This window comes from Aythya ferina (genome assembly GCF_964211825.1).
Source record: "Aythya ferina genome assembly, chromosome: 2".
Lineage (NCBI taxonomy): Eukaryota > Metazoa > Chordata > Aves > Anseriformes > Anatidae > Aythya > Aythya ferina.
This window is the reverse complement of record NC_140297.1, coordinates 60,311,882-60,327,777: the sequence shown is the minus strand read 5'-3', so window position 1 is coordinate 60,327,777 and position 15,896 is coordinate 60,311,882. Positions and strand designations below refer to the sequence as shown.

Here is a 15,896-nt window from a genome sequence, read left to right as displayed (position 1 = left end):
TTTGAGGGTAGTGAGAAAAAAAAAATAAAATAAAAACAAACAAATATCCCCACAATGAAAATGCTAAACCAGTTCATTTCTGAGAAAAGAAATTCAGTCTTGCTAAGGCCATGGGAATTTTCCAACTAAATTCAATCAGGCCAAGAGTAGTAGCATCCTGGTAACATCTACAAATACTTTCTGAGAACAGACAAGTTTAGGATTTGGGTCACTATGACATTATTGTACAGCTAGTCTGAAGAACAGATTTTCCAAAACTGTACAGCTAGTCCTAATCTCTTCTCAACAGCACAGAAAAAAATAAAATCTCAAAACTTGTTTATTTCTTACCTGTGCAAATCCATTAAATGCAGTGCTGGATGCCTAAGTAGAAGTGAAGATCAGAACAAATTATCATTTGTTTACTAGAGGAGAACATGAGTAAAATATTTCTATTTGCAAAACAAAAATAAGCCAGACCAAAAAAAAATAAATTAAAAAAGAACAAAAGGAAGGGCAAGGCAGCAAGATATATGAAAGTGCTATTTGATAACAGGTTTCACACGCTTAAAGAAGACACCAAAATAAAAAGAAAAAAAAAAGAGAGAGCAAGTATTTTTATATACTAAAAAAAAAAAAAAAAGGCTGTAGATGCATTTAAAATTATATGTATGAAATACAGAAGCTGTGAGACACCACGTGCCTTCAAAGTGTGAAGCTTCATTCACCTTTTTGAAATGCATTTTTGTCAGCCTGTTTCATTACATGGCTGAAGGGCACCACACTATGAACAGTTGCATGACAATTTTTCGAAAAAGAATAGCAAGGGCTTAGGAGGGGTACTGGGAAACACACAAATGGATTGTTTTGAAACAACAAGGTTATGCATGGCCTAAGGAACTCTTTGTCTAGACTAGGCTACACACTGGGGTAGGTACCTCTTCTTTATCAGCCTCAATTTCCTGGTACAACAATCCATATCTCCGGTTAGCAATTTCATCTTCAGATAAATCTGAGCTGTTGGTCTCACTGTCTTTAGGACTAGTTGAACTCTCGGTGCTAGCATTTCGGGAATTTCCCATTTGAAACAGAGCCAAGGGTCTAGCTATTTCCTTGCTGGGTCCGGGATTGTTAGCACTTGTTTGCTCCCCAGGCAAGCCTTGTTTTACTGGTTCCTCCTGACTTTTATTGCTTGTGCTTACACCTACTTCTCCCCAGCTGTTATCAGTCCCTCCCAGGTCCTGTGTAGACCATTTATCACTAATGCCTAACCAAGCATTTTCCATGTTACCTTCCTCTGCGCCTTGCTGCTGGGGGAAAAAGGGCCAATTATCCAGTCCATTGGCTTGGCCATCTGACAGGTTAGAAAAACCCCAGGAGTCATTAGTAACTGTTGGATCCCAGTTTGCCAGCCAGGGGTCTGTTTCCAAGACTTCAGAAATACCACTGTGACTAGGATGCTCTTCAGTGACTGCTGCTTCTGCCCTACCTGTCACTTGGTCTTCTGTATTATCCAGGCAAAGATTACTGCAGTTTGTGCTAGCAGCATCATGTGTCTCAGGCATCAATGCCCGCAGTTTTTCAGGAGTAGCTTGGCCTTCATCAGCAGCACTACCGTTTGGAAGGAGGCTGATGCTACTGTCTTCAGGTCCTTTACCAGACTCTTCTGCACTGAACAATTCAGTGTCACACAGAACATTTCCAGTATTTGTAGGGTCCTTTTCTGTGTGGTCAGTTACCTCTAAGTCAATGTGCTCTGTCCTGTTTATACACTCCATGGATGGATTCTCTCCAGTAACATTGTCATTTTGGTCTAAGCCATCCTCAAACATCCTTTCATGGTCCTGAGTCCAAACACCAAAGACTCTCTCAGGTTCAGTGTTAGTGCTTTCTGTAGTTTTATAGTCATCCACTACTACTTTGTCCCCATCTTCCAATCCTGTGCTCAGCAATGCTTTTTCTCCATCTACCTCTTCAACAACATTAATGATATTTACCTCTTTGAATTCTTTTCCCTCAGGATTTTCTAGGTTAGCAACACTAGCTCTCCCAGCTTCACCATTGTTATCTTCCAACTCATGTAAATTTTCTGCCTCTGTGCTGACTAAACTTTCACACTCTGAATTTGCTAAACCCTTATGAAGCTCTGCCTCAGTATTTCCTTTTGTTTCACAACCTTGCTCTTCCATTTCCTCTGTACCTTCTAACTCCTTGTAGTTAACAGCTCTGGTCCCTACCTTTTCACTTGACTTGTCGCCTACCCACAGAGGCTCTTCTTCCTCATGCTCTTCCTCTGACATTTGCACATCACATGGGAGGGGTTTATCCAACAAGCTATCAGTTCCTAGGACGGGTGTCTCAAAACTGGTTATGTTCTCTAAAGGCTGATTGGTCACCACATCTTCCCATGGGACATTTTTAGCATCCAATAGGTCCTCCAGTGAAGTCCTCTGGTTTTCAGCTACTGAAGCAGACCCTGGTGCAGCATCCTCCTGCTCACCTACAGCAGGCCAAATACTAGCAGGCAGCATACCCACGGATTCGCTTGAGGTTTGCTCTGCACCAGGAAAAAGCAAAGAACTGCCTGCAGTAATTTCCTGGCTGACACTGGGTGTGCTAACATCTAGGCCCCAGTTGGGAGAACCTAGATCAGTTTGGGTTCTGTTAATATCTTCTGATGACCCAATGTTTGGGGTTTCCTCCATGACCAGGTTACACAGGGAAAGACTTTTTGAAGAGTCAGGCTTTAAGCAGACAGAAAAGCAAAGAAAAAACACAAGATGAAAAAGATAAAGGCGGACTTGATGAAAAAACACAAAATTTATATTTTACTATAGCAGTTTTAATTTAAAGAATGAAAGTAACTAAATTAAGCAGTTTAAGGAAAAGCTTTGTGGCTTGCAACATTTGGAGGCAGTAGATTGCAATCTAGAAGAGCGGCACTGATAGACAAAACAGAAAACTATACATTATACCACATTGAATAAAGCATATATCTGGAGTGGTTGCGATTTTGGGGGGAGGTTTGCTTACCGGCTGCACCAATTCGCTGCTTGTCTGTATAGAAAAAAAAAAGTATATATAAAGCATAGAAAACAAGATTGTTGTTGTTGTTTTCTGTTGTTAGAGCACAAGTTCATTAATTATTATTACCTAACCAGCAGCAGTTACAAAACTGGTGTGGAGAAGCAGCAGAGTCACTCTATTGAAGACTAATCACAGGCCCCTGATTTTAAGCCACGCTTTTAGCCACTGGACTGTATGAGAAAAGAAGTTCTACAGGTACACTGAATATTTCTCATGCCTTGCCTTCCTCTGAGACCCACTGACATTTTTATCATGGGTACCCTATTACATCTCAATTGAAGGGAAGAATCACTCTGATACAGCAAACACAAAGGAGGTAACCAAATTGGTATCAGTGCGCAGCTTTGATACTCCATCACTGCACCATGAAGAGGCATTTGCATCCACACACAGTAAGGCATCAAGACACAAAGCCAGCTGTCTATACCACTACTTTGAACAGATACAAATTCTGCAAGGAAGATCAACAACTACTCTGCACTCAGTATGAAGAGGAACTCCATAAAGGTCGAGTAGTCCTAATTTCAAACATTTAACTGTGAAGCTCATTACTTGCTTTTTTTTTTTTTTTTTTTTTTTTTTTTAACTAAAGCAAGGAGGGAATTAATTATAATACACAATACATACATAACATTAATGAGCTATAAATAAGACTGCGGAAAAAAAAAAGACAATGGCAAAGATATCTACTATTAGTTTAAAGCTATAAATCTGAAATATTTCTGGGTTATTTTAGCTGGTCTAGATACTGGTAACCTTGCAATTTTGGCTAGTATGCCTATGTGACTTTTTCCAGACTTTATTTAACCTTTCCCAGTAGAAAAAAATGAGTGTTTAATATACATCATATAAGCCATGTGTTCACAAAATAGTGCTACAAATCTGAATGCACAAGAAACATTCACAGATTTCTGTGCTGGCTGAATCTGAAAAAGGTCAAAAAATGGGTGTTCCAGGCTGCATGTCAAATCAACTCAGCTATCTCCATGACAAAAATTGAAAGAAAACCTACGAAAACAAGCTGTTTTCTTCCTGCAGATCATTGTATCTGATTTGACACGAGGAGGTGTAAAGAAAGATCTCTGCAGCTTTCTAAAGCAGCAGCTGCTTTTGTGAATAAATCCAGTTCACTGTATGCTCACTATTAAAAGAACAAGTTAAATTTTCTCTTCACTCCTGAACTGTGAGAAAATAGGTGCCCATTGTGTTAAAATCCTACAAGTTAAAGGAAATATATCTTCAGACAATTAAGAGAAGTGACTAGCATCCATTCCTACCTTCGGAAAACTATAAAGCAGATGAGAATAAAAGCAGCAAACATTTAGCTGTAATGATCGTGAATCTTATTAGCCTAGATTTCTGGCATCATTTAGGTTTTGTAGGCCAAGCAAGAGAGATATTTTTTTTCCCTGTTGGTTTTAAAAAAATCCCAGGTGGTTTCATATACTTTAAAGTGTTTGTCATGGTCTATAAATTCTGTATCTTGCTTCTGGGGAAAGCAGTATAAATCTGAGTTGAGGGTGTTAAAAATCATACGCACAAAAACATCCCAATTCACAATGATAAATGTCAGTCAGTCTTACCGTCCATAGATCCCATGGCAATGTCTGAAAAAAAGGAGAGGAAAAAGACACTCTCAGAAAAACATTGTTCATTTACTGTATGTTCAACATGCTACATAACTGCATGCATTAACTAACATGAGAGAACTTATAAAAAAACATGTTTATAATATGTATGTATTTTAAATCTGAATGTGTGTGTGTGTACATATCTGCATAATATGTCCCTTTTGGTTAAGCAGGATGAGCACTAAGTGGTGGACTGTGGTATTTCCCACTTCCTAGTAGCAATTGTTTTCCAGTGAACTCATATTGCTGCATACTTGAGTAACAACTAGATTCTGAACTGCTGACTCTGAATGACCTTCAACAGGTGCATACAGGTGCCTCTGCAAGGTGTAACCTTTAAGAAGCTTATGTAGGTCAGGATTTTGAGGCAGGAAATGATTCAGCTACCCACTGAAAACAAGTGAGTTTTCTTACAACTTCAACACAACAAAGGGAAACATAAACATGCTTTTAGGAAAAGAAAACTAGAAAGTTGACCTTTAATTGTGTTTTCCAGTTTGTGAAGCAATAACTGTTAGTGACCTCTCAACAAAAGAGCCGAGTGGACAAATGAAAGAAGAGAAGCAGACTTCAGCCTAATATTAATAGCCCCCACATGAGAAGAAACTCCTTTAATTGGACTCAAATTCTATCGGAGGTATTTTGAAACACATCTATTATATTCACACCTAAGTTAAAGTCCATGAAAAATGAAAACATGAGATATTCATAACGTAAAACATAAAACTCTTCCTGAAATATTTACAAATGTTAAATGTGACCTCAGACTTGCCCATGAGAAAGAATTGCTGCATTTGGCTTCTTTTCTTGCCTGCTTCTTTTTTCTAACCACAAAATCAATCGGTTTAATTTTAAGTCCAGCGGTGTGTGTCCTCTGCAGGTGTAACTCACAAGTGTATATGCTCATTCTGGTGTAACCTTATTAGCTGAACATTGAAACTTCAAAGGAAAAATGATAGGTCTCTTCTACTAGCCCTAATTGCTCATTTTTGTTTCTTATTTTTTCTTTCATTTCTCACAAGATTTTGTGCACAAGGTGAAGAGAACATACTGAGGAAAAGGCAAGACAGAGCACAGCTAGCAAAAGGAGTTGAGGGCCAGGTACATTTAGAAAGGCCACCTCAGAAGCAGGTGTAGAAACATGTCCTGGTTTCACCTAGGATAGAGCTAATTTTCCTCCTAGTAGCTAGTATGGTGCTGTGTTTTGGATTTAGGATGGGAATAATGTTGGTAACATGGTATTGTTTTAGTTCTTACAGAGAAGCGCTTACACTAAGCCAAGGGCTTTTCAGCTTCTTGCTTTTTTCAGCTTCTTGCTTTTTTCAGTTTCCTGTCAGTGAGGGGGCTGGGAGTTCAACAGGAGCTGGGAGGGGACAGAACTAGGACAGCTGACCCAAACTGGCCAAAGGGATGTCCCATTCCTTGTGGTGTCATACTGAGCTATTATTATGGGGTGACTGGCCGGGATCGGGGGAACCACTGTTTGGGGACAGGCTTGGCATTGGTCAGCGGGTGGTGAGCAATTGCATTATGCATCACTTGTTTTGTACACCTTATAATTATTATTATCATTATTATTAATATTTATTTTCTGTCCTAATAAACTGCCCTAATAAACTGTCTTTATCTCTACCCACAAGCTTTTACTTTTTTTTTCCGATTCTCTCCCCCATCACACTGGGGAAGGGAGGGTGAGCAAACGGCTGTGTGGTGCTGAGCTGCCAGTCAGGTTAAACCACAACAATACAGAAAAGCAAGTGAGGAAGGGCGGACTAGGGCTCACTTACTGTAATCTGATCACAGTGGCTGAGTAGTGGGGGGAGGTAATTAAATGATCAATAGGGAAGTCATGTCTGGCCTCTCAAGGCATCAAAATACAGATTACTCCTGTCTTCAGTTCACTCCTTCAGCACAGTTTGCTGAAGGGAAAATATCCATAACTGAGGCAAAACCAGTACAGATATAGAAAGACCACTTCAGGCTGTCTTCCTAATTCCCTGCAAAATAGCATATGGGTCTCCAAATACTGCAGTCACAGATTTAATTCTGTCTGTGCTCCCATATGAATGACGCTGTCACATCCAGTGAGACTGAAACTTGACTGCAGAGCTATTCTTCCTTCTTCTAAAAATACAGCACACTCTTCCACACATGCCTGTGGATGTGGACCATTTTTAACATGTATATTTGGTGGGATGAGAGGTGAAGGAGAAGAGATGGAAGGTGCTCAGTTAATTCTTCCTGCGTACCTAGACGAAAACTTAAAATGTACTTTTCTACACAGAATTATATTCTCTATCTCATGGTACAGTTAAATTTAAAACAACTATTTTCATTAAAGTAATAAAATATACTCCAGTCACACTGTACAGTATGATGTCAGGACAAACATGGTCTGTCTGTGAGGTTACATGTTTTTGTTTTAATGATCCCACTGCTCTCATCAGAATTATTACATGACAAGCTGAAAGGGGACAGTTAGCAAAGTCACAGCCAGAATTTTCTGTCACTGCTGAGTGCCAAGTGATTACTTTCCTTTTCTTGTTTCCAGGAAGCAAGAAAAATAACAAAATGCACAAGGCCTCTATTATAATTAAACACTCCTAGCAAACCACAATGAGAAACTTCAGTTGCTGTTCAGAGTGCTGACACTGCACTGTTTTTCTGACAGTGCATAACCCATCAGAAATCAGTACAGATCTCATTATATAATGAGGACTCCACACCAAATAAGAAATTAATTAACCAAGATCAAGGACTGTCTCAGCCTTAAAGCTTCTTATCTGCTCACTCCTTTCCCAGTGTTGCATTCCTGAACAGCTGATTAGTCCTCTCATGTCTCATAGTACAAGGCAGGTTAGTGATAGTCACAGGGATAATAGGTTTTGCTAACAGTGTGCTAATATTGGTTCCTTGTCTATGTATAACACTGAGCTCTAGCTCTACTGTACAGGGGAAGTACTGTATCTTACTATCAGCCCTAGGGGTAGTGAGGGCAAGTTCTGGATCTTAAAATAGTAGGTGCTTGAAGGCAAACCGAAAAAAAAAAACATGGCAAATATTACTGTAGAACACAAAATTTGCTGAGGCGATCGGCTCCGGGGCAGACGCGTTCTGCAGCGGAGCAGGGGACCGAGACGGGCAGGGCTTTTTGTCCGGCATCGAGGCCACTCGGGGGACCCGCCGGGACCCGGCAGTCCTCGCGAGGGAGGCTGACGAGGCGCGGGCGGAGCCAGCAGCGCCCCCTCCCAGGCTGTTTAAAAGTTGCCCCTAGGGAGCGCGGCGAACAGGACGGGCAAACAGGGCGTGGCGCGGCAGTTCGCGCGGGCAGGGCGAGCGGGGGGCCCATCCTCGCTCTGTTGCAGCTGCCTCTTCCTTCGGTGCTTGTAACCTGCTTGCGTAGAACCTGACCATGGTATCAACCAGGCAGAAAACCGTGGCCTCCGCATCTCGTGCGGCATCTCCAGCCACGGTCACCAGCGTGGCTACTCAGACGGAGGGCTCGGGGAAACACGCAGCCGTCCAGGTCCTGGGCTGCAGAGTGTGCCCCAGCCTTCTGTCGGTCTCCGACAGTAGTGGTGGGTGTGCCTGTGGGAGGTGTGCCCAGGTTGAAGAACTGCTCAGCCAGGTAGTGGAGCTCCGGGAGGAGGTGAATAGGCTCAGGAGCATTAGGGAATCAGAGATGGAAATTGACCGGTGGAGGTGCACTCTACCCTCTCTGAGGCAGGCTCACGAGCCTGCCACAGCACAGGCGTCTCCTGTTATGCAGAAGACGGAGGTTCCCTCCTCCTGCCAGGCAGCGGGAGGAGACCTAGATCAAGGGGGGGAATGGAGGCAGGTGCCTATTCGGGGTGGTAGGCGAGCCCTCTCTCTGCCCACCTCACCTTCTCATCTACCCTTAAATAATCGATATGAAGGACTAGAACAAGACAATCTGAATGACAAAGTAGATAAAAACCTGTCCCAGTTGGAGGGGGCGCCTAAGACAAGGCGACCTACACATCGCATTGCCACATCATCCTTCAAAAAAGAAAGAAGGGCTATTGTTATGGGGGGCTCCCTTCTGAAAGGGACAGAGGGACCGATATGCCGACCGGACCCAACCCGCAGAGAAGTCTGTTGCCTCCCTGGGGCTCGGGTGAGAGACTTTGCCAAGAAAGTCAGGCGCCTGGTACGGCCCACTGACTACTACCCGCTACTGGTCTTTCAGGCTGGTAGCGATGAAGTAGCAACGAGAAGTCCGAAGGCGATCAAAAGAGACTTTAGGGATTTGGGGCGACTACTTAGAGGATCAGGGGCACAGGTTGTGTTTGCCTCTGTCCTTCCGATAGGGGGGATCGAAGCTGAAAGGCATGCTGTTCACATAAACTCGTGGCTTCGAGACTGGTGTGACCGGCAGAACTTTGGGTTCTTTGATCACGGGAAGGTCTATGCTACACCGGGCCTGATGGCACCGGATGGGATGCGCCTCTCTCGGAGAGGGGTAAGGATCTTTGGTCAGGAGTTGGCAGGGCTGATAGATAGGGCTTTAAACTAGAGTTGAAGGGGGAAGGGGCTAAAACCAGGCACGCCGGTGAAGACCTAAGGGATGGTACGCTAGAATCAGAGGGGCTGTGTGCCAGTGAGGTCCTTCGGTCAGAGCCACAAGGTGCTGAGTGTAAGGAGACGCACCTGAAGTGCTTCTACACGAACGCACGCAGTATGAGGAATAAAATGGATGAGCTAGAAGTCCTGGCCCAGTCCCGCAACTACGACATCATCGGCATAAGCGAAACCTGGTGGGATGAGTCCTGTGACTGGGGTGTTGCGATAGATGGTTACAGGCTCTTCAGGAGGGACAGGCAGGGTAGGCGAGGTGGTGGGGTGGCGATGTATGTGAAGCAGGGGCTGGACTGTGTGGAACTTCAGGTCGGCAATGGCAAAGTTGAGAGCCTCTGGGTAAGGATCAAGGGACGAACGAATAAAGGGGATGTCGTTGTGGGAGTCTATTACAGACCGCCTGGCCAGGACGATAGCGCCGATAAATTATTCTTTACAGAACTAAGAGAGGCCTCGAGATTAACTCCCCTTGTCCTTATGTGGGACTTCAACTTGCCAGACGTTAACTGGGAGTGCCACACGGCTGACACGAGCAAGTCCAGGAGGTTCATGAAGCACCTAGATGATAACTTCTTGGTGCAGGTGCTAACGGAGCCAACTAGGAAAGGTGCCCTCCTAGACCTGTTGCTAGAAAACAGAGAGGGTCTGGTGGGTGATGTGGTGATTGGTGGCCGCCTTGGTCATAGCGACCATGAAGTGGTTGAGTTCAAAATTTATGGTGACAGAAGGAAAAGTGCCACCAAAACCTCATCCCTAGATATGGGGAAAGCGGACTTCAGGCTGCTCAGGGAACTAGTCAGCAAGGTCCCCTGGGAAACTGCTCTTGAAGGCCTCGATGTCCACCAGTGCTGGTCATTCTTTAAGCGATGCCTCCTAGAAGCACAAGATCAGGCAATTCCTAAATATCGCAAGTCAGGCAGGCGGGGCAGGAGGCCGGCGTGGCTGACCAGGAACATTCTAATGGAGATTAGGCGGAAACAGAGAGTGCTTTGCTACTGGAAGGAGGGCCAGGTGTCATGGAAAGAATACAGGGATGCTGTTCGTGTTTGTAGGGAGAAAATTCGTGTGGCCAAAGCACACCTAGAGTTGAAGCTGGCTGTGTCTGTGAGAGAAAATAAAAAGGGTTTTTTTAGATATGTAAATGGAAAAAGGAGAACTAAAGAATACATAGGGCCGCTCCTTGATAGGGAAGGTCTCCTCACAGACAATGACATAGGCAAAGCAGAGACGCTTAACGCCTTCTTTGCCTCTGTCTTCGATGCCGATGATGGGCTTCGGGACCCAGGGTGCCCTGAGCTGGAGGACCAGGACGGTGGGGATGACAAACTCCCAACCGACCCTGAACGTGTGCGGGATTTGCTACTCCACCTGGATCCCTACAAGTCCATGGGTCCGGATGGGATTCATCCCCGGGTGCTGGAAGAGCTGGCGGACGTCATCGCGGAACCTCTCTCCATTATTTTTCAACGATCCTGGGAATTTGGAGAGGTCCTGGTAGACTGGAAGCTGGCAAATGTTGTGCCGATTTTCAAGAAGGGTCAGAAAGAAGACCCTAGCAATTACAGGCCTGTCAGTCTCACGTCAGTGCCTGGTAAAATCATGGAGAAGATGGTTCTCAAACTTATTGAGGCGCACCTGGGGGACAAAGCAGTCATTGGTCCCAGCCAGCATGGGTTTGTGAAGGGTAGGTCCTGCCTAACTAGCCTGATTTCCTTTTATGATAAGATCACCCGTATAGTGGACCAAGGGAAACCAGCTGATGTGATTTTTTTGGACTTCAGCAAGGCTTTTGACACGGTTTCCCGTAGGATCCTACTGGATAAAATGTCCACCATACAGCTAAATAAAAACATCATACGATGGGTGAGCAATTGGCTAACGGGCAGGGCCCAAAGGGTTATGGTAAATGGGGCTGCGTCAGGCTGGCAGGCGGTCACCAGTGGGGTCCGTCAAGGCTCCATTTTAGGGCCGGTACTTTTCAATATTTTTATAAACGATCTGGATGTAGGAATAGAAGGTATTTTGAGCAAGTTTGCTGATGACACCAAACTTGGAGGAGTTGTGGACTCGAATGAGTGTGGAAAGGCCTTGCAGAGGGATCTGGATAGGTTGGAGAGCTGGGCGATCACCAACCGCATGAAGTTCAATAAGAGCAAGTGCTGGGTCCTGCACCTGGGACGGGGAAACCCTGGCTGCACATACAGACTGGGCAATGAGACGCTGGAGAGCAGCCTAGAAGAGAGGGATCTGGGGGTTGTGGTAGACAGCAAGTTGAACATGAGCCAGCAGTGTGCCCTGGCAGCCAGGAGGGCCAACCGTGTCCTGGGGTGCATCAAGCACGGCATCGCTAGTAGGTCAAGGGAGGTGATTGTCCCGCTCTACTCTGCGCTGGTGCGGCCTCACCTCGAGTACTGCGTGCAGTTCTGGGCACCACAGTATAAAAAGGACATGAAACTGTTGGAGAGTGTCCAGAGGAGGGCTATGAAGATGGTGAAAGGCCTGGAGGGGAAGACGTACGAAGAACGGCTGAGGTCACTGGGCCTGTTCAGCCTGGAGAAGAGGAGGCTGAGGGGAGACCTCATCACAGTCTACAACTTCCTCGTAAGGGGGTGTCGAGAGGCAGGAGACCTTTTCTCCGTTAACACCAGTGACAGGACCCGTGGGAACGGGGTTAAGCTGAGGCAGGGGAAATTTAGGCTTGACATCAGGAGGGGGTTCTTCACAGAGAGGGTGGTTGCACACTGGAACAGGCTCCCCAGGGAAGTGGTCACTGCACCGAGCCTGTCTGAATTTAAGAAGAGATTGGACTGTGCACTTAGTCACATGGTCTGAACTTTTGGGTAGACCTGTGCGGTGTCAAGAGTTGGACTTGATGATCCTTAAGGGTCCCTTCCAACTCAGGATATTCTATGATTCTATGATAAAATTCTTTAACACAACATCCTGCAAAGGAGTATGCTATTCCATCCTCTCGCTTTCCTTGAGATTATGTCTAAAATGAATTTATGAAACCAAAACCACTCAGATCATATCCCCTGCTTGGTACGGAAACTCTATCACAGCAAAACAATTGCATGCTGACTCCATAAGACCTAGGCCCCATTACACCTGTTTCCAGACATGAAAAGTCAAAGCTAGGTCAGAAACATTGTCAGAAAAACAGGTGGTGGAGGATTATAATGTTAGCATTAGGAGATGTTCTAAAGAAGGAAGATAACAACATGCCAAAGTCAAGGCCAAGGTACCAGCAACCATTCTCACTGGCAGACAACTCATTTTACCACCTGACAACTTCCTCTTCCTCCAGTATATCAGCAAGTATGAGGTTACTAAAGGGGAAAGATATATGTTTGACAAGAGCTGGTCAGGAAGATCAAGTGTTTCAGACACTGCCAATACACTGCTCATTAGTACATGAGGCAAACCTTTCCTACCATAGACAGTACTTTGCATTTGTGTGCTTTGCTTGCCTCAAAAGCAAAGAGATACCTGAGACATGGGTGAATGAGTTACTCCTGTTGATACAGCTTCTGGCTTGAAAGGGTCAAAGTCCAGATCTAGCAAAGATTCTTCTTTCTTAGCTTCAGGAACTTCATTCTGTTAGAAGAGAAACATAACTGTTGAAAAACTCATCTCTCAAAAACAAAAACAAAAACCAAACAAACAAACAAAAACAAACAAAAAAAGGTCACATTTTCAAGCTGCAGTACAATCCAGGACGGGAGGAAGCTCCGAAGACTTTCCTGAGGTTTAGTGTAGCTTTTAATCTTATTTTTATGAGCTTCACTTTTATGATGACTTTGTTTTCTGCGTAGTGGACTTATTCCTTTTCAGGCTAAACAAATTGCAACCCTCTTGAAAAAGTGTCGAGTGTTCACTGTTTGACTCTGAACACGTTTCTAAGTGCTCTGAGGTGGACACCAAAATTAAAAAACTGTATAAATTGTGCCCAACGTCCACACATTCTAACAAGTAAATCTCTCCCCAAACACAAACATTAGTAATATCACAGAATCACAGAATTTTCTAGGTTGGAAGAGACCTCAAGGTCATCGAGTCCAACCTCCAACCTAACGCTAACAGCCCTCCACTAAACCATATCCCTAAGCTCTACATCTAAACGTCTTTTGAAGACTTCCAAGGATGGTGACTCCACCACTTCCCTGGGCAGCCTGTTCCAGTGCCTCACAACCCTTATGTCAATATGTCAATATAGGAGGACATAAATGCATTTAAATTAAATTTCATTTCTGAACAAGAATAACAATTCACATTTAATGCTGCACTTAGCACTAAACTTTAGGAAATGTCTTATGTAACTCTAACTAAATCTTGGTAACCTGATCTACTCTTACAAAATTGGATTACACATTAGAGCTTTTTTTCTGTTTTCAATTAATGAATTAGCCAAGGCCTATGAGGTCACTGTAAATATCTATATTGTTTCAGTGCACTAGAAATCCTTCTCTCTGTAAATTAACATGAGCAAATAATTACCATCCCTCAATAGGAAATGTAATTTTTAATTAGTGTGAGTCCATTGCTGAGATTTAATACTCTAATGATAAATACTCTAGGCAAGCATCTCAGTTTTAGTAACAAGTTTAGTACTGTCCACTGCTAGTTCATAGAATCATACAATGGTTTGGGTTGGAAGGGACCCCAGTTCCAATCCCCCTGCCATGGGCAGGGACACCTCCCACCAGACCGGGTTGCCCAAGGCCCGATCCAGCCTGGCCTTGAACACCTCCAAGGATGGGGCATCCACAGCTTCCCTGGGCAACCTGTTCTAGTGCTGTGTAGTAACTAATTTATTCCTTATATCTAATCTAAATCTCCCCTCTTTTAGTTTAAAGCCATCATCCCTTGTTCAATCACTACACACTCTGATAAACTGTCCCTCTCCAGCTTTCCTGCAGGCCCCCTTTAGGTACTGGAAGGCCACTATAAAGTCTCAGAGCCTTCTCTTCTCCAGTCTGAACAACCCCAACTCCCTCAGCCGGTCTTCCTAGAAGAGGTGCTCCAGTCCTTTGATCATCGTTATGGCCCTCCTCTGGACCTGCTCCAACAGGTCCCTGTCTTTCTTACACTGGGGACTCCAGAGCTGAAAGCAGTACTCCAGGTGGGGCCTCACAAAAGCAGAGTACACCTCCCTTGACCTTCTGGCCATTCAAGTGATCCATCCATCAAATCCACATCTCTCTGATTTAGAGAGAAGCTTGTCGTGTGGAACAGTCTTGAATGCTTTGCAGAACTGCAGGTAGATGACATCAGTTGCTCTTTCCCTATCCACCGATGCTGTAACCCCATCACAGAAGGCCACAAAATTTGCTAGGCACAATTCACCTTTAAAGAAGCAATGTTGGATGTCACCAATCACCTTCTTGTTTTCCATGTCCCTTGGCATATTTTCCAGGAGGATCTGCTCCATGATCTTGCCAGGCACAAAGGTGAGAATGACTGGCCTATAGTTCCCTGGGTTTTCCTTTTTCCTTTTGTTAAAAATGGGGGTTATGTTTCCCCTCTTACAGTCAGAGGGAACTTGACTGCCACAACATCTCAAATGTGATGGATAAAGGCTTAGCAACTACATCCGCCAGTTCCCTCAGGAGCTGGGGGTGTATCTCATTAGGTCCCATGGACTTGTGCACCTTCAGATGTACTTTCTTAGATGAACCTAATCTTCTAATTGTTCTTTTTCTAGTTGTTCAGTGTTTATTGAACAGCGAGAGAAGCTTGTCTTTCAATATATAGAATATATAGGTAGTAAAGAATTAGAGTGCTATTTTGGAAACGGTATCATTGGAATACTGTTTTTTTTTTTACACATACATTCATATATAATCTTACATAAGAACAGTAACACAGGGTCAGACCAAAAGTGCACACAGTTCAAACTTCTGCCCCTGATAAAAGTGTACAGCAGGGGAAGTCTACAAGAAGAGGACGGTCATAAGAACAGCAAGATGACAATAAATCAACAAAGCTGTTCTACATGTATTGTTAAAACATTTAAGAATGTAAACTTTCCCAATTAGTATTACTATCTGTAAACAAATGTTCAACAACTGTAGGTAATTAACCTCCAACTGCAGATAATTAATGGCTTCCATAAGCCACAAGCCACCTGGGAACAGGGTCAAAATAACTTCTTTAAAGGCTCCCATGCTGAGAACAACGGAGTAGCCAGGAATTCTTCAGTTTGGTAGCTGGGCAACATAGGCAGGGTTTACGCTATTGTGAGAGGCACAGGGGCTGACTGCTCTATGACATCCCCAAAGCAAGAAGGAAGGTAGCTGGGAAGTTGTCAGGGGCAGATGTGGAATAAAGAAAAGGTGATGTTGCTTCATGTGGCACAGAGTTCAGCTAGGGGAGTCCTTGCCTGTACTGTGAATGCAAAAAACCTACATGTGTTGAAAGGCTGAACAGAAAAATCTGTGCATAAGCAGTTCGTTGAGAATGATTAAACATGCAGAAACCATGTTCAGGAAACCCCTGAGTGCAACTGGCTGTAGGCAAGAAGACTTCAGGAGAAAGGAATATAAGGAGAATCAGCTTTGCTCGCCTTAATTTATATTCTTCCTTGACCTCTGCTTTTGG

General features: G+C 44.1%; 1 protein-coding gene across 2 annotated transcripts in view; it reads right to left on the bottom strand.

Moving 5' to 3' along the window:
- AMPH (amphiphysin) overlaps positions 1–15,896 on the bottom strand; it is a 129,883-nt gene that overhangs the window by 22,174 nt on the left and 91,813 nt on the right. The window contains exons 12-16 of one of the 2 annotated variants that reach the window (XM_084510094.1): positions 12,786–12,893; positions 4,650–4,673; positions 3,013–3,036; positions 918–2,723; positions 331–363 (exon numbers count right to left, since the gene is read on the bottom strand). In XM_084510094.1, the coding sequence (XP_084366220.1) occupies positions 331–363; positions 918–2,723; positions 3,013–3,036; positions 4,650–4,673; positions 12,786–12,893 (1,995 nt within the window). The remainder of the gene's footprint in view (positions 1–330; positions 364–917; positions 2,724–3,012; positions 3,037–4,649; positions 4,674–12,785; positions 12,894–15,896) is intronic. The other variant, XM_084510093.1, reaches the window with a different exon arrangement.